The 19,206-nt window shown below is 41.9% G+C and overlaps 1 protein-coding gene across 1 annotated transcript in view; it reads right to left on the bottom strand.

Annotated features, from left to right (window-relative positions):
- LOC149119053 (rho GTPase-activating protein 20-like) overlaps positions 1–19,079 on the bottom strand; it is a gene marked incomplete at its 3' end in the record, with an annotated part of 30,545 nt that extends 11,466 nt beyond the window's left edge. Inside the window, 8 exon segments of the mRNA XM_089325332.1 lie at positions 994–1,137; positions 4,814–4,978; positions 10,702–10,750; positions 11,514–11,633; positions 12,965–13,057; positions 15,059–15,253; positions 16,994–17,146; positions 18,334–19,079. Coding sequence (XP_089181458.1) covers positions 994–1,137; positions 4,814–4,978; positions 10,702–10,750; positions 11,514–11,619 — 464 coding nt within the window.
- Between the last annotated feature and the right edge of the window lie 127 nt (positions 19,080–19,206).

Here is a 19,206-nt window from a genome sequence, read left to right as displayed (position 1 = left end):
TAGGGAGAAAATTTGTCATGGCAAAGAAGACATGCAGACAGTGGTACAAGCATGGCTTTGTTCTCAGTAATATTTGCAAGCAGTTCCATCACAGAACTGAGTTGATTAACAGTTTGGATATATCTCCATTGTATCAACTTCAATATGACCTGACAGACCTGGAGGGAGTGAGGAGAGGAGGAGAGCAAAAAAGAGCACCAAGCACCTGGGATGAACTGTCTATGTGAAAAACACACAGGACATTGGGTTTGTGCCTGTTCAGAGCAGCAGGCAGAGGTTGCAAGGTACCTGCGTACACAAAAACAGACACACAAGATGTCTAGGAAATGGAGCCCCGTTTCCTTTCCTCATACCAGCCTCAAAGTGGGCCTTGGAAAACTCACCCACATCGCATGAATCAAATCTTTGTTTCAGGTGGCCGTATCACTGAAGACACCAAATAGCAATTCTAGCAACCCAGGATATAATTTAATTTGTATATCAAGTATTATTTCTTTAGGTCATTACTTTGGGAGAATAAAAGGACTTTTTCAAGCTGAATTGATCTACTCTACTAGTTGAAACACACAAAAGCCTAGACCTAGAGGCTGGAGGATATTGGAGAGGGGCCCCAGAGCCTTGCTCTCTCAAATCTATTTTTATTAATCCAAAATACCCACTCCCCAAGTAGCTCATGGAGCCCTTGGAAAACCATTGCTTCAGACCAAAGCAAATCATTCCAACAGTTCCCATTTCATTCTCTCCACACATATTGGCACATAAAAACCTCTTGGGGAAAATATGTGTCATACAAGTGCCATGGCTGGAAGTCAAAGCATGAGGCAGCAGATTATTATAGGGTCAAATTAAAATGCTTACCAATCCCCCCCCCCCAAAAAAAAACAAGTTTGGAAGAAAATTTAGGTGCATTTCTCTATCTTTGCTAGAAAAGGCAATAAGGGTTATATCCTTCTATATCAAAGTAAAATTACAAGACTCAGCAGTGATACTTACAAGAACTTGGCCCTATAATTCGCCATGGGCCAGCCAATATTCAGGCACCTGGAGGCACTGGTATCACCTTCCTCAACAATGCATTTGGAAATCCATATTTCATTGACAGGGATGACATATTTGTAGTAAATATTTTTGCTGTACCTAAAAAGATCATCAAGCAAGATGTTTTTTTCTTAAATGTACTGAGAGCACATCCTCTCCTGAGCAAACCCCAATCCTCCATGTTCCATAACCAAGAAAAGCTCACATCCATCTATTCCCTCTCAGTGCACAGCACAGGCAAGAGTCAGGTGGACCTGGACAAAATCATGTGCTCAGTGAAGGCTGGCCCACAAGGGGCCCACACACACAAGATTAACGGCAGCCAGTGGCAACAGGTGGACTGGTCTGTTTCTGAATGCTGACTATGGACTTGAGGCCATACTCTGTATTTTAAAGGTGTTACATCTTAAGAGAATCACTCACTCTCTGGTCATGCACATCTGATTGACTTCAACAGAGTGGCTGAGGGGTTGAACAAAGATTAAATCATGGATGAATTATTTATAAAATTTTCTTCTTCACAGAGATAGACTATACATACATAATCTTGGAATAACCTTAGTTTCAGATATTACAAATACCTTTGAATCTTAATTCTTATACAAATTTTGCATCTTGAAAGCTGGGATGGTGAATGTCTGGTCCCTGGGCTGTACAAAGCCTGTGAAGTCACTGAGGCTGGCACTGCCAAGGCAACTAACTGCAAGCTGGATTCAAAATTCAATAAATCCATAACAGGCTAAATTTTTAAGTTGATGATTTTCTCCAGCCCGTGAAAGGTGCTATAAATATTCAAAATGATCCTGGCGGGGTGGGGGGACCCTCTCCACTCCTTCTCTAAAGACAGCTTCTTTCAAATTTCTTTTTTTTTTTTTTTAAAGGCAGAGTTAGACAGTGAGAGAGAGAAAAAGGTCTTCCTTCCGTTGGTTCATCCCCAAAATGGCTGCTATGGCCGGTGCTCTGCCAATCCGAAGCCAGGAGCAGGTGCTTCTTCCTGGTCTCCCATGCGGGTGCAGGGCCCAAGCACCCGGGCCGTCCTCCACTGCCTTCCCGGGCCACAGCAGAGAGCTGGACTGGAAGAGGAGCAACCAGGACAGAATTGGGTGCCCCAACCGGGACTAGAACCCGGGGTGCCAGCGCCGCCGGCGGAGGATTAGCCAGATGAGCCATGACACCAGCTCAAATTTCCTTCTTAAGATTTGGTTCAGATCATCTGCCCCACAGATTCTGGCTTAAAAAAATACTGTGTCCTACAGACTGCAGCCAAAATAAAAGCACAAAACAAAATGTACCTTAGTCCGAGTGCTCAACGTCTTATCCATAAGGGAAGAAAACACCTCCCATTTTTTTCTGCAGAGAGCACAGGGTGACAATATCGCAGCTTCAGCAGTGATATTGCTCAGTACTGGTTTGGTCCACCCCACTTTCGCCCTCTGGCATGCTGCCTTGTTCATTTACAAATCTAACTCTCAGGTGAGTGGTAGACGTGAAGAGCTCTAAGCCTTAAGGAGGATGTTCAAGGATTTGGCCACAGGGCTCCCTATGATTTAAAGCGATTGAAATGAAATTGTCATAAAATCTGCCATGGGATCCAAAAGAATACAAAGTGTTGAGGCAGCTGGGTGAGAGCCGGTACTATAATAAAGAGATCTAGTTTTAAACATGGGCTCACAGGACCAGCGCTGTGGCACAGTGGGTAAAGCCCTGGCCTGCTGAAGCACCGGAATCCCATATGGACGCCAGTTCTACTTCCGGCTGCTACTCTTCCAATCCAGCTCTCTGCTATGGCCTGAGATAGCAGTAGAAGATGGCCCAAGTCCTTGGGCCCCTGCACCCATGTGGGAGACCTGGAAGAAGCTCCTGGCTCCTGGCTTCAGATCGGCACAACTCTGGCTGTTGCGGCCATCTACGGAGTGAACCAATGGAGGGAAGACCTCTCTCTCTGTCTCTACATCTCTCTCTAACTGACTTTCAAATAAATAAAATAAATCTTAAAAAAAAAAAAATCATGGACCCACGACTACTGTGGTGACCTTGAGGCAGCCACTGGGGCTCTCTTAGCATCAGAGCCTGTTGGAAAACAAGAATACAGACCCATCTCAGATAGTGAAAGCAAGGATTAGGCAAGAGGAGGTACAAGATATCCTGAACACACAGATTGCGCTTAACACACCCCTGATCCAACATACCTCATATGATTGTCACTAAGATGAGACTGCATTTTATAAAACTGGGCCTGAGTCTTGCTTCTCTGCTCTAGGACAGGGCAGAACTGGAAGCCAAGGGGAGGGCAGCACTGGCAACTTTTATTTTTCTTTACTCACTTCCTGGTGAGATTTTGTTTGTGGAACTAGTCTTTGTCTTATATAATATTTCATAAATTATGAAAACACAGGTGGAGCAGATAAGCAGATGTCCAGATCAGTCTATTCCTGCCTACTCCTTCCCTGCACACGTGTATTAAGCAGTTGCCTTATTCCAGGCTGTGTACTGGTTGCATTTGTGTTCAAGGCTGACAGTGGGAGTGACCACTTGTGTCTATCTCCAACCGGCACACCAAATCTGCCTCCTGTACCTTTTGCTTTCACTGTCCCTCCCAAGTTGGGGCCCTTGGTATCAGTGATCTGGGTTATCATCTCCAGGACATAGTCTCCCTCCTATATTGCTGCCAGCTCTCCAATCCATTATCTCCCAGCAGCCACAATGATATACTACAATATTTACCTGATATGGCCATTTCCATAAGGAAACCCCTTCAAAGGAATTTCTCAACCCCTTACTGGGATCTGTCAAGATCCTCTGTGACCAGAACCCTGAGCACTTATTCAGTCTCACCTCTGACCTGGTCAATTACAATGAGCTCCAGAAACATCAGCCTTGCTGAAGCCCTGCTCCCAAAGGGTCAAGCTGCATACACGATGGCCTGCAGTCCCCTCAGCCAGGCAAATCGGGACACCCAGTCTATAGAACAGGTGGCTGCTTCTCACACCAGAGGAATGGTTTCAATGTTGCATCTCACAGAGGCACCCTAGTGGGACTCTTCTCTGACACTCTCCACATGGCACTGTTTATTTCCTACTATCAGATGCACATTATTACAATCTTCAATTGTCTCTTTCTTAGTTTGATCATCTCTAGGCAAGACTCAAGAAAGAAGAATCCTGGGACCAGCACTGTGGCGTAGCAGGTAGAGCCACTGCCTGCAGTGCCAGCATGCCACCAGTTCCAGTCCCGGCTGCTCAACATCCAATACAGCTCTCTGCTATGGCCTGGGAAAGCATTAGAAGATGGCCCAAGTCCTTGGGCGCCTGTACCCATGTGGAAGATCTGGAAGAAGCTCCTGGATCCTGCATCCTGGATCCTGGATCCTGGCTTCCAACTGGTGCAGCTTCGGCATTTGCTGCCATCTGGAGAGTGAACCAGCGGATGGAAGACTGTCTCTGTCTCTCTCTGTGTCTCTTTCTCCCCCGCCCTTCTCTTTCTCTCACTGCCTCTACCTCTCTCTAACTCTTCCTTTAAAATAAATAAATGTTCAAAGAGAGAGAGAGAGAGAGAGAGAGGAACCCTGTCTCTCCCATTCTTGATTCCACTGTCTACAGGGGCACAATACAGAATAAAACTTCCATGACTACTTGTTTAATAAGTGAAGAATGAAATCACTGGCAAAAACAAAGTAAAAACATGCTACTTGCTGAGAAAGAGTGCATGAAAATGAATTTTGTTAGAGACAATATATTTCACGATGATCAGGACAGCATGCAGCATATGCACCTACCGAATGTTCGAGATTTTCAGTACGTCCTTGTACAAAAAAGCCTGATGCTTTGTTTTCTTATTACCCGTTCTTAACTTTATCGGACCGTGCACCAGTAGTCTTCGTTCACGTCCCTTTGAAGCACTTGCATCCTCTGAAGTCCCAGCCTCTTGAAAATCATCGTCCCTGCTCAACAGCAAACACCAAAGAGTAGCTAGTCAATGGTCACAGACTAGTTTGATGCCAGTCATTAGGAGTGACACATGATAAAACTGTCATCTCAATTCCTCAGACAAGGCTCTCCAACTACAGATGCCAATGGGGTTTCAGGTTTTACAGGTCTCAAAGAGCAGGTGGCACTGAGAGAGTTGGACAGGGAACACATCCAAGGGAGAACCTAGGGCAAGTATCGTCTTACAGGCGTGCCAAAGAAGACAGCCGCTCAGACCAAGAGGTGTCAGGTAAGTGGAGAACTGAGAGGATAACAAGAAGGGAGCCATCGCTCCCATCAAACGCTATGGAAGGTAAGGCAGGTGGTTACTGAGGACTCATCATTGGACTTACTAACACGGAGGTCTTGGTAACCATGGACAACTGCTGGTGGAATGATGGAAGGGATGTTTTCCACAAAGTCTGTGGTACACAGAGGGTTCTAAAACAACCCATCCAAAAGCCGCACACCCCAATGATTGCAGCCTATGACTGTGCTATCTGCAAAAAGAGACTGTGAAGACAGAATGAATGTGATGAACCTTCAAATAGGGAGAGTACATTCCCTAGTTTAGGAGGCCTAAACTAACCCCCAAGAGGTCCCCAAATCAGAGATTATCATCTACACTGACTCAGGACATGGCACAGAAGGGGAAGCCAGAAAGAGTTGAAGGGCAAGGGAGAATGAATCTGTCATATGGGCAGGAGCTACACAGAAACATGAGACTAGATGTAGTCAGCCCCCAGGTGACAGCTGGAGGAGGAAGGTACCTCAACTACAAGTAAGGGGATTCAAACAATGTTCTGAATTAGCTCAGAAGCAGATCCTAGCCCAGAGCAATCTCCCAACATGTGGACCAAACTTAGAGGACCCTATGAAGTGGACCCAGAGAATCCCAAATAAACCTGTGCCCTACAGGTCCGTAACAAGGAATTCCTGTGGTTTTCAATCTCTCCGTTTCTGGTCATTGTTGTACCTCTATTATTTTAACAAAAAGAATGTTGCTTCCTGAGACTAGGTGCCATTGCCATAAGCATCTAAAAATTGGAATGCGGATTTGCAATCAGCAATAAGCGAAGGCTGCAACACGTCTGAGGAGCATGAGAAAGAAAAAGCTGAAATTCTGTGGAATACACAGTTAGCAGAAATGTGCATACGAAAGATTCTGCTGGTGTGCACTTGGCAGTATTGAGGATCAAAAGTCTGTGAGAGCATTTCAGGCATGGAAAGCCAAGACACTGTGGCAAAAACATAGTCTACACGAACGATCTCTGTAGACCCCAGTGGAAAAAAGTGGCAATCAAAGAAGAGTGCACTTATCTCTAAAGGGAAGAGAGAACTTCCACTTTGCTTATGGCCTTGTCCATAGGGGAAAAAACCGCTATAATCCAAAAGTTTTCCTTTTGAAATCTGTATTTATGAAATAAACGTTTTCTATTAAAAAAGGCTTCCATAGCCTAGACAGCTCATTTCAAGAGCCTCGGGTGGTCACTGACGTCATCCATGAGAGTGTTCATTGTTAAATTAACAGCAGAATTGGAATCCCCTGGTACGAGTACTCAAACAATATATTTCACTTTGTGTTTTTATGGGGGTGCAAACTGTTGAAATCTTTACTTAATGTATACTAAACTGATCCTCTGTAAAAAAAAAAAAAAAAAAAAAAAAATTATCAACTCCCAACTTGACTCTCACTGGGATTAAACATGACAATAGGTCTGATCTGATTTCATCATCATTTAAAAAATATCATCTATTATTTTTCACTTTATGTTTCTGTGTGAGAGCAAACTGTTGAAATCCTTACTTAATGTATACTAAGCTGATCTTCTGTATATTAAGATAATCAAAAATGAATCTTGATGTGAATGGAAGGGGAGAGGGAGTGGGAAAGGGGAGGGTAGTGGGTGGGAGGGACGGTATGTGGGGGAAGCCATTGTAATCCATAAATCGTACTTTGGAAATTTATATTCATTAAATAAAAGTTAAAAAAAAAAATTAACAGCAGAAGTCACTGTGCACTGACTCCCCATGCAGGACCTCTGTCCTCAATGAGTTGTATTGAGAGTTAACTGTAAAACCAGTTTTCAAACAGTTTGTGTATGTGCATATGTGTGCGTGTGTGTATGTGTGAAAATTGTTGACATCTTTCCTTAATATAGAGTTGGTCTTCTATGTACAAAGTTAATTGAAAATGAATCTTAATGGAGAATAGAACTGGGAAGGGGAGAGTGAGGGGGATGAGGCATGGGAGTGTGGGTGGGAGGACTGATATAGTGAGAAGAATAACTATACTCCTAAAGTTGCACTTATGAAAATTTGTATCCCTTAATAGATAGATTTTAAGAATAAAAAAAGAAAGTACTGAAGATTATTGAAAATTTCAGAGTCTGACAGTTTCTAACTGGCTGTGTATGAAAGGGAGCATGTATCATAAAAGAGAACATGTAATCTGGAACAATAGTATCAATCTGCCTGGTTTTAGTGCAAGTTAAAGTAAAATATCGAAAGCAATCTTCAACTGTGAAGTTCTCCATACATATCTGCTGCTAATTCATTCTAAGTAAAAGCAACAGGCATGTCTTCTGCCTTTTCAAAGGAAAATTAAATCACATACCCCTGATATTCTAAAGCAGTTTACATCTCTAAAGAGTATTTCCATTCAACTACCACACTGCCCTCTGTAAAGAACACTAAGATGGACACCACAGCTGTCACTCACCAAGCTCTTAAAACATGGTTTCAGAAGAGGGAACACAAGGCAATTTTCAGCCTATCACATGTAAAACAAAATGACACAGCGATTGGTAAAGAAGTCATTGTAACGTGGTCCCCTGTTAGCATGACAATTTACATAATAGGGATACATTGATTCCCACTTAGTAAAATGCTTCCTATCTTATCTAAATTAGTGTTCAAATTGGGAGGCGAGGGGAGAGAAGTGCTAGACAACATGAAATAATGCTGGACACATCCACAAACATTTCTTAACATCACCCAGGCTTAGATATAACTGGTTGAGTTGGGACCATGTACCAATGGGGCTCTGTGGCCATAATAGGTAAAACCAGTTAGACTGAGCAGAACACAAAACTCTTTCATAAACAGGACAGCCTCTTTCGAGATCTTTTCAGAGAAAACTCTTTGCCATGAAGCCAAGGAAGTGTCTCCCCTGACAGTACAAAGCCTGCTCTTTTGAGCTCAGTAGCACTAAACCAAAGAACAAAAGTAGCTTCTCATGAAACCAGCACCAAAGTCAGGAATTACTTCCTCTGTTTTAAGGAAAACAGGACAGAACTCCTCCTGGGGTGACCAGTCTGCTTAAATGATCACAAGTAGTACAGGAAAAGGCTACCTTGCGCTGGGGACTGGCGGATGACTTCCAGAAGCTCTGACAACATTACTTTCCATGTGTTACAACTCTAGACTCTGTCGACACTATTCAACAGAGACCATGAACAAGTCCCTGAAGACTGTGGGTTCCGCAGTAGTCAAGATCACCCATCATTGTGATGTCAAGGTTCTAAGGCTCATGCCATAACTGACAAACTCTCAAACTGATATAGTGGTTTTCTAGATTTTGGCACCATCATTCAATTCTTCAAAATTTAACTGAGATGATGGTTCATTTGCATGCAGTTGTAAGAAACACAGAGAGATTTCAGCAACCTTCCCTCCAGTTTGCCCAAGCGGCAATATATTTCAAAGCTATAGTGCAATATTATTTCTTTGCATATTTTAGTATAATTATATAATTTTTTATACAAAAATAATATGTACAACATTAAAATGAATACATGATTCACCCATTTTCTGTTCTTGTAGCAAAACCCCTTAGGCTAGGTAATGTGTCAAAGAAAGAAGTTTACTTGTCTGACGGTTTTGGAGGTTGAAAAGTCCAAGAGCATGGGGCCCCACTGACTCAGCCTCTTTTCCTGGCTTATAGACAACCATCTTCACACTGTGTCCTTGCATGGCACACAAAGAGAAGGAGGTAAGGGCTTCAACAGGAGAACTGGGTGGGTGGGGGAAGAACTCTGACCATAGCAGTCTATTTTCACTTCTGTCATTGAACACTGACCTTTCGGCCCTACATACCAAATGGAGAGATAGTATCAATGTGATGCTGTGTCAATTATAAGGTTATTTTAACATATCACAAACACAAAATTCTTTTATTCAATTTCCCCCCTTAAGTGTTTAAATGGGTGATCTCTCACATCACACATAAGGGTGTTAATTGTGAAATTAACAACAGGAGTCACTGTGCATTAACTTCCCATGCAGGACCTCTGTCCTCAAATTGTTGGATTATGAGAGTTAATAGTAAAACTTGTTTGCAAAGATTTACTTCATTTTAATGTATTAAGTGGAGGATGTTATCTATGTCTCATAAGCTATAGTAATGTCTAAGTGCTCACAAAGGATGCACTATGCTTGGGTTCTTCAAAGTTGATTTTCTCAAATATATATACATACATACATACATATATAAATTAAACCTCTAAAAAAGTAAATGGTGATGAACTATCTACACAGGAAAGAAGGTTTTGTAGCAACACTGGCAGGAGGGCTGCAACCAAACTAAGTAGTTTTTGAACCCCCCCTCCTTCAGCATTCGCCATGTAGAGGGTGCTGGTAAAAGGAGTTATTCTAGAAGAGTCTCAGTGTCTCCACCTGCACAACAGAGATGATAGTGCACCTCAAAGGATTGCTGCAACTATAAAATGGGATAACAGTATAGAAAATTTAGCAAGCTAACTCACAGAATAATTCTTGCTTAATACCAAGGCTGCTTAGAAAAGACAGGGAGACATTATTTTCCAAAATAGTGAACACTATCATGGATGTTTGTCCATGGCCAAAGAGAAAGGAGGGAGAATATGTCACGCAATCAAATCCACTGAGCAACGACAAAACGTCAAGCTTCTTGCAAGGTAGTTTATATATAGCCTCCCCTTGCCTCAACATCAGCTTCTGGGGTAAAAATTAGTAATTCCATTTGACAGGTGGAGAAACTGAAGCTCAGTGAAGTTGTGTGACTGGGGGCCAGATACCTAACAGTTGGTAAAGTGAGAACTCTCTAAGTCCTAAATCACACAGTGTTTCCATAGCTAAGCAGTGCCCCCCACCCCCAAGACAAGGGGAAAATATCCTTGGTATTATATACATATGCATGTATATATATTTTGCAGAATCATCTTCCTGGCATGTACCCGGGGCCTCAGTATCTTCTGCAGCTGGATTTGGTGAGCCCTCACACCCATTCATCCTTCACCCTCACAGGGCTGCTTCTGGACCCCTCGGCCTCTGTGGGCAGCTTGTTGATAACTCACAGGCAGCCAGTCTGTATTAGTGCCCAGATATGCTTTTAGTTGCCTGTTACCTTAGGCAGCCAGCCACACCTTGGCATCAGACAGGCTGGGAATAGCAGTCAATACCAAGAAAAGGTTATAATCAATGACTCTCCAGATGTCTACTTGTGCTGGCAGTTATGAGCCCTTGGGAGAACCCTTACACTCCCCATATGTTCTGGTCTCCCTCCTGAATCCCTGTAATTATCCTTTCTCATGTTGGTCCTCTGAACACCCTCATCTTTGCCTCCACCAAGGGAAACATCCTCAGTAGCTGATATCAAGCACCTGCTCCAGTGTTCCTTGCTGCCCTCTGCTGGCAAGAATAGGAAGTCATATTTTACCTCTCAGGACCATGGCACAGGGCAGGTACTTCATTGAGATGAGTCAATTCTGGAACACCAAATTGGAAGTGCTGTCACAAAACTAAGTCCATAAAATGAATACTATTTGAGAACATTTTTGAACAAATCAAAACCATTGTAAAATATCTAAGTGCACCCTGAAATGCTGCTTCTAGCTGCATCTGTCCTCTATCTTTTCATTCAAGGCAGAGTTCCAACATCACAGTGGAAAATCAGGCTCCCAATATTAATCATCATTCCCATAGTTTATAGAAATGAGCAAAAGAAATCACAAAATGGAGGATAAAGCGATAAAGCATATCCTACTCAGCCTTCCTAAAGAAACGATTAATGGTGATGATAATATACACATTAAATCAGATCTCCTAGTTCCCATGTCTGTTTCTCAAGTTGATTGAAACAGAGTAGAGGGGGATAGGATAATACGGTAAACACAAATTAAACACACAATTTGGCTACAAAAATGCATAAAGGAATGAGAGAAGAAAATCATGATGGAAGAAATGTAGTGATGCTATGACTATAATACCCTGGGCTCATAAACTACTCAAGGCAACGTCTCACGAAAAAGATTTTCTCACAATACTGCCTATTGAAACAGTGCTGAGGGAGCAGGGTGTTAGTTACTCCATTCCTTATGTCTTCATAGAGTAGACTGGCAATTGGATACACAAATATTGTAACTGCCTGGTCTTCACTTCTCCAACTTGGAATGAGATGTACATAGCATTCTATTCTTCTTGCAGCTAAGCTTGTGTGCTGATGCAGGGGACCCTCTCCTGTCACCTCACCTCTGGGAGGCAAGGGCAGATGGTAAAATAGTAGGGTCTTTGGAATTGGGACTGGAGATAGATTATGGATGTTTGAGTTTTGGCAAACTACTTCATATTTCCGCATCTCAGTTCTTATATCTGTAAAAAGAAGATAATGACTTTCAAAGTGTTGTGATGAAGTGTGAGATAAAGCATGGAATAAGATAATTCAATCCCTGATGCCTGCCTGACCCACAAACAGCACTCCAGAAACCCTGGAAGTATTCTCTCAGTGTCTAGATAGGGTTTCTCTGCCGCTCTGCTGGATGGTTCCCGCTCTGGGGCTCGCTGGGTATCAGAAGAGCTGCTTTATCACAAAGAAATACACACCTACCTCTTGGCTTCCAGCAAGTATATCCATATGCAGACAGTTTTCAAGGGTGTTTGAGATAGTATTCTTGCATGGACTTAGATTAGGGGTTGTCCAGTTTATACTTGCAGGGTTTTGGGTACACAGATAATATTCTAAGACAACACAGATTCAGAACGGGTGTTTGGCTCAGCAGTTAAGATGCCAGCATCTTCTACCACAGTGCCAGTATCAAGTCCCAGATCAACTGCCCATTCCACCTTACTACATATACTCCTTCTAGGAGGCAGGACTGCTGGCTCAAGTGCCTGGATCCCTGCCACCAATGTGGGACACCTGAGCTGAGTTCTTTAAACCTGGCATCAGCCTGATCTACCCCCTCACTACTCCAGGAACTTGAGCAAAGAACCAGCAAATGGAAGAACTCTACTTGTTACCCTCTCTGTCTTTCAAACACAGAACATGAATGACAACTGAAAAAAAAGATTTTGATCTGGTTAAGTCCCTTTGTGGAGACAAGTTGCATAGCAAAGGGCACAAATAAACATAGATGAAAATGTATTTCATACAAATAACTGAAAATACACCATGTTTCTCTTATTTAAAAATAGATCCAATGATAGAGGACAAAAATAGGTAACATGGTAACAAAAGTTGACTTGGGTTATCAGAAGGTCAACTCATTTTCCTACCTAGATGGTTTATTATGATCTTATTGCTGGGTCACAAGGTTTTGGCCAGACTGGAACACAATTGTCAACACTCATAGACACAAGGTAGCTTTTCTATGTACACTTTAAAAACAGGCACCAGCAAATACTGCTGGCTTTCAATGATGCAGAATGGAAGGATCCCTACTGTTCCAATTTTACAAAATATAAATAAAAAATCTGAAAGAGAGAGGAGAGTATCCATTCTACAGTTATTCCAACATAAATGCTTATTATGGTGATAGTGAACAAAATTACTTGAAATACAATTTCAGATATTTCACAGATTATTTACAAGTAATCAAAACAGAATTCCTCAAATTCCTCAAGGACTCTCTGGATCTGATGCTCATTTGAATACTTTTCTGAGTAGATAGAAAATTGAGTTTCACACCAGTCACAGATCTTACCTGATGGATTCTTTAAGCAAAGAAAGATTAAGATAAAGGCTTCTGTCTTCTGTTTCCTTCCATTCTTTAGTCAATCATCTAATAGTGGAACACCTGAGGAAAGTGTAAATAGAAATCACACAATCAGACATGGGTAAATTTTGAAAGCATGTGAAGGGAATCTCCTGTGTCCTGGACACTCAATTGCTCAAAGGATGCAAAAGGTGAAAAGAAAATGGTTCAGAAACACTTTATTGGATGTGCTGTTGGGAAGCCACAGGATGAACTTCCTTGGCTGGGGAATGAAGGGAGGGACCATGGAAATGTCAAACTACAGCACAACTGGGATACCCATCGAGCCCACAGTTCAGCTTCCTCAGTAATGCATGACATTAAATGAAATTACTCAAATAAAGAACCTAGAAACAACAAAGCAGTGTGTTACTCAGTGTGTTAATATTCCTGAATTGAGAAATCCCCCATGTGAACTTCCTACTCGAAAAGCTGAATATCACAGTCTTAGTGAGCTTGAAGAAATTCATCTTAATTTAAACCTGACAGCATTAGTCACACCTGGTTGGGAATTTAGGCGTTACAGCGTAGCATTCTACCACCATTCTGTTCTTTCACATACAAGACATGGGGAAAATATTAAACACTACAATTGAAATGAAATTGCAAATGGAAGCAGAAGGGAAAAATGTCTCTGTGGGAATATGTACCCTATGATGCTAATGGTCTCTGAGCCTATATTTTAAAACAGGGTCGTGATAATGATCAGAAGAAGCTTCACTGCATTCTAATTATAAAGGCAGCTTCCGTTCAGCACGTATGTTTATATAGTGAGAAAATGATTAACAAGACAGGTGTGGAACCCTTGTTCTACTATGAGCCTTTTTATACACTCTAAGCAAAATACTACATTTTTAAAAACCTTCCTGCCCAAGTTTTCAGATCAAAATTCTCCCAGATAATACCTCAAAGAAATGGCAAGCTGTGGTTTAGAAAAATATGGAATTGACATAAATTTGGAGAAATCTCCAACGTGAGATGGTATGGATGAAAACAAATCATGATATTTTTCAAGAGAGCTTAAACTTGAAAGAAATCAACAACTCTCTGAGCTAGGGGAGTCTTCAATAGTGGTGCCCAAGAGTAAATTGTGATCTGTTACAAGGCTGGCAAATGACAACTACTGGGTCAAAAACAGGTCAAATACTTAACGTTACCCATGGTCATTCACTCACACAATATTGTCTCTGACAGTTTCAGGCTACAAGGTAAAGTTTCGGCCTACCCAAGTAAAGTGAAAGATAACAACATGTAAAGATTCTTTTTCTTGTCAGTCCTCCCCCCAAAATAGTTAACGATTTACACTGTACTAGATATTATAATGTCATCCAGAGTTGGTCTAGAGTATGCAGGAATATATGACCAGATGAAATGGAAGTAATATACCATTATACATAAGGAATGTGAGTATCTTTGGAATTTATTATCCACAGGTGAGTGCAACCGATCCTCAAGGACCAGAGAGACAACTGTACTCTCTGGCTTGGCCATGAGACATGGCAAATATGGAAACGTTGGCGAAAGGTAGTGTGAATGATTCTGAGTTAATCTTAAGAGTCCAGGGTAGCCACTAGCCCTCCAATGGCAGAATGAGAACTGTGAAAGAGACCCACTCTAGCTATCTACAAATTTGCATGAGAAACAAAACACTCATTGAGTCAGCCTGGTGTCACAGTGGGTTAAGCCACCATTTGTGATGCCCAAGTCAAAATGGTGGTACAAGTCCCAGCTGCTCTGCTTCCAATCCAGCTCCCTGCAAACGTACCTGTGAGACTGATGGATCATGCCCCAAGCTCTTGGGCTCATTGCTACCCATGTGGGAGACCCGGGGGTAGATCCATGATCCTTTTTTTCAGCCTGGCCCAGACCTAGCTGTTGCAGGCATTTGGAGGAGGGAACAGATTTTTGATATCTCTATCTATCTACCTATCTACCTACCTCTCTTTCTCTATCCCCTCCGTGTGTGCATATATGTGTATATGTATGCATATGTGCATCACTCGGACTTTCAAAAAGTAAACAGACAGAACAAAAAATACTTACTGTTGATATTCTCTGTTTGAATGTAGCAAAATCCAAATTTCATGGGTGAGTATACTCTGCTTAAGCTTTCCCATAGAGGCTGGCTTCTCAGATTGACAACACTAGGAAAAGCATCTCACTCAAAGTTCAGGTGTGGTTTAAGTCTCAACTTCTGATGTTGATGGGCTCAACTGCAACAGGTGTTCATTCCTCTACCTATGATAAGAAAAACTGAGTGATAGCTAATCCAGACCAGCGGCCCACCACACTCTTAGAATGCTGCATTTTCTGTGTAGAGCAATGTGTGGATGTCAGCCGTGACTCCTCAGCTTTTGGTTTAAATGTCTTCTACATAAGGGAAGCCTCCCAGCACAGGAGGTTGAGACAAGTTTGCTTGATGTTGCAGTGGATTAGTCCACCACCACTTGTGATGCCACACTCCATATTGGAATGCTGATTTGAGATCCAGCTGCCCTTCTATCTAGCCCCTTACTAGAGAACCTAGAAAAGCAATGGACTATGGTCCAAGGACTTGGGCCCCTAGCTACTTACGTGGGAAGCCCTGCCGTAGTTCTAGGATCTTGATCTGACTTGGTCCAGTGCTGTCTATTGTAGATATTTGGGTAGTGAACCACTGGTTTTGAGGTATACATATCTCTCTCTCTCTCTCTCTCTCTCTCTCTCCATCCCTCTCTCTCCCTCTGTCCTTAGTCATTCTAAATTTCAACTAAATAAATAAAATAGGACATTGAAAACCCCACAAGAGTGTACAGCAACACATAGATGATATAAAGCTCTAAGAATTTGTGCTAAAGATGCTAGCTGACAGGGAATGAACAAAATGCATGTCAACCTTTAAAAATGTCATTTCACAGAATGCCTAGTGAAACACCTCATGATGTGAAAAGGCATACAGAGCTTTCATTGCCACTTTTCCTGAAATGATCAAGCTCACTAACGTCAATAGCTCCCTTACTTCATAATGATTTTCAGGGTCCACACATTTGCAATGAGAACCCAGAAGCTGCCCTTGCTCTCAGGTTTTCAGCCTTTCCTGTCATTCCTTTTGCTACCTTTCTGAACCCAGTTTCGGCTGTTTTAAAGGTGAATGGCTCAGCTAAAGCAAAACCGGTGCTACAGAAGGAGCTGGAAACAACAGACTGGTTGCCATCTCCGACTACTGAGACCAACATTTCATTCTAGGGCATTACTTTCTGGACTTCACTTCTAGATGCACTACTATAATTAATCATATATGTAGTAATAATAAGATCATTGCTTTGCCAAATATAGACAGGAAAGACTGACATTTAAAGTGTCATGGAGTGTTTTGGGGAAGATCTCATTATTGCCATTGTTTACCAAATTGACATATAATGTTTCAGGCAGTCTCTGCTTTCTAGAAGAATTTTTTAACATATTTCATAAAAAGACTACCAGAATTTTTATCTCCATGTTTTACTAAAACACCATGCCTGCTTTCCTTCTGAATCCACGTTTCAAGTGTTAGAGGTACTGAACAGCCCTAGAGTTCAACTGAATGTTTCAGTCTTAACAGAGCTCACTGAGGCTATTTGGAAACCTAGATGTCTGACTGCTCCTAATCAACGCTACTTCCATTTGTGTATGAGTAATTCCCTTATCAGCAAACTCCATTTGTTGGGTGATCTGTTCTAGCCCCCTGAAATCCCACTAGGTAATTCCAACAACTCTCAGGTTATGGTGTTTCATAAAAGCATTCCTGTAACCATCATTACATATTGATATCTATTTGTTTAGCACTATGAGATGAAGGAATGCAAGAGATTCCCCTCTATTCTTAAAAAGCACACAATTGGATTAGAACCGTAATCTTGGTTAATACCATAATTATTTGGCTATAATTACGGTTAAACCACAATCTTGCATAATTACAAACAGAAAAAGATGCATAATTAAATGAACCAGTTTGCTTACTGCATGATCCTCAGTCACGTATTTTCCTCTTTTCAGATCTCAAGTTCCAGAGAGGCCAGGACCTTGCTGAATTCGTCCTGGCACTTGGCACACAGTATTCTGCACACTCACAGATGCTCAATAAGTCATTTTTGATGAATGGATGTGCATTTGCTTAATAAAGGTGAAGATTAAATGAGTTACATACATGAAGACCTTAGGACAACATCTATTATTAAGACATTAATATAGTAAAATATTGGCTGGCGCTATGGCTCAAAAGGCTAATCCTCCGCCTGCGGCGCTGGCACACCAGGTTCTAGTCCCAGTCTGGGCGCTGGATTCTGTCCCGGTTGCTCCTCTTCCAGGCCAGCTCTCTGCTGTGGCCCAGGAAGGCAGTGGAGGATGGCCCGGGTGCTTGGGCCCTGCACCCGCATGGGAGACCAGGAGAAGCACCTGGCTCCTGGCTTCGGATCAGCGCAGTGCAGCGGCCGCAGCAGCCACTGGAGGGTGAACCAACAGTAAAGGAAACCCCTTCTCTCTCTCTCTCTCTCTCCCTCTCACTGTCCACTCTGCCTGTTAAAAAAAAAATTGAAAAAATAAAATATAAAAAAAATTATAGTAAAATATTATCAAATGGATAAGATTTAGAATAGAGATTAGAATAGACATTCTAAAATTTATTTTAAAGTGACCTTGGAAAAAATAGGTGATAACAGAAAGAATACACCTTATGACACTATTGATGAAGGCAATGTATTAAGCATGGTGTTTAAATACATAAAGACTAAAGGTGTATAATAGCACTGCAATCCAACATTTGTTAAGCAAAACCCAAATAACATTTTTTATTTCAAAATAATGCATACTTTAAAACTGTTGTTAGGAGAGGAAGGGGGATGTAAATTAACACTTATCTAATCAACTGAAAGTATCTTCGGAGTTATTCAAAGACTCCCGAAGTAACTAAGAGGAATGCTCTGATTTCATAGCAAAGTATGTCTAGAATGATGCTCAACAGTATAATGTTCATAGAAGCATGAGCATTCTCCACCCAGGGTGACTGAGACCTTCAGAAGTTTACACAATATATTGGGAATTGCATACATTTAAATGAAGTATGAGTATCATAACGATACATGTCAATCTAGGAAAGCATCTGCAATCATCCTTTATAGGTAAAAATGTGTCTGAACAATTGATTAAATGGGCCATCTAGTATACCACGCGTATATGAATAGTTAAGTTCAAAATCCAATGCTATAGACTAAAAGCAATTATGTTAAAAGTATCCTACCTAGATAAATAAATGACAGACTCACTAGCCTTTCTAGCCATGATGACTCTCCAGGTGAACTCACCTCAAGCAAAGGAGCTCCTCCATCTCTCTACAGAAATGAACAGGAAATGCAAGAAGCAGCACCTGCTGCAGAGACCCAATTCCCACTTCACGGATGTCAAGTGCCCAGGATGCTGTAAGATAACCACGGACTTTAGCCATGTGCAAATTGTAGTTTTGTGTGTTGGCTGCTCCACTGTCCTCTGCCAGTCTAAAGGAGACAAAGCAATGTTTACAGAAGAAAATTCATATCTCATAAAACATACCTGAGAAACAAATGGTACTTCATATGAATCTAATTCCAAATAATTAGGACTCATGTGGTAATAAAAGGAAATTTAGGAGGAAATTACCAAAGTAGGATAGTCTTATTCCTGCCAAACCGTTCATCATCATAGTCTGATCACACTCAATATCAAAGTGCCATCTTTCAAGGACCCCAACCACTTTTTTTTTTGGACAGGCAGAGTTAAACAGTCAAAGAGACACAGAGAAAGGTCTTCCTTTACTATTGGTTCACCCCCCAAATGGCTGCTACTGCTGGTGCGCTGTGTCGATCCGAAGCCAGGATCAGGTGCTTCCTCCTGGTCTCCCACGTGGGTGCAGGGCCCAAGCACTTGGGCCATCCTCCACTGCCTTCCCGGGCCACAGCAGAGAGCTGGACTGGACTGGCGCCCCAACCAGGACTAGAACCCGGGTGCTGGTGCTGCAGGCAGAGGATTAGATAGTGAGCCATGGCACCAGCCTGACCCCAACCACTTTTAATATATGAGGTGACTCCCACCAGTTCCTGAGCCAAATACTTTGATAACCAATCCATAAAACACAGCAAGATATTCCTTTACATTGTTCAATTATCTCTAATTTTTGAAATCTATAGGGAAAGAAAGTGGTT

This window comes from Oryctolagus cuniculus, unplaced genomic scaffold (genome assembly GCF_051225735.1).
Source record: "Oryctolagus cuniculus isolate XC-2025 breed Fujian yellow rabbit unplaced genomic scaffold, ASM5122573v1 ptg000099l, whole genome shotgun sequence".
Lineage (NCBI taxonomy): Eukaryota > Metazoa > Chordata > Mammalia > Lagomorpha > Leporidae > Oryctolagus > Oryctolagus cuniculus.
The sequence above is the reverse complement of the archived record's forward strand: the minus strand, read 5'-3'. Positions and strand labels throughout refer to the sequence as shown.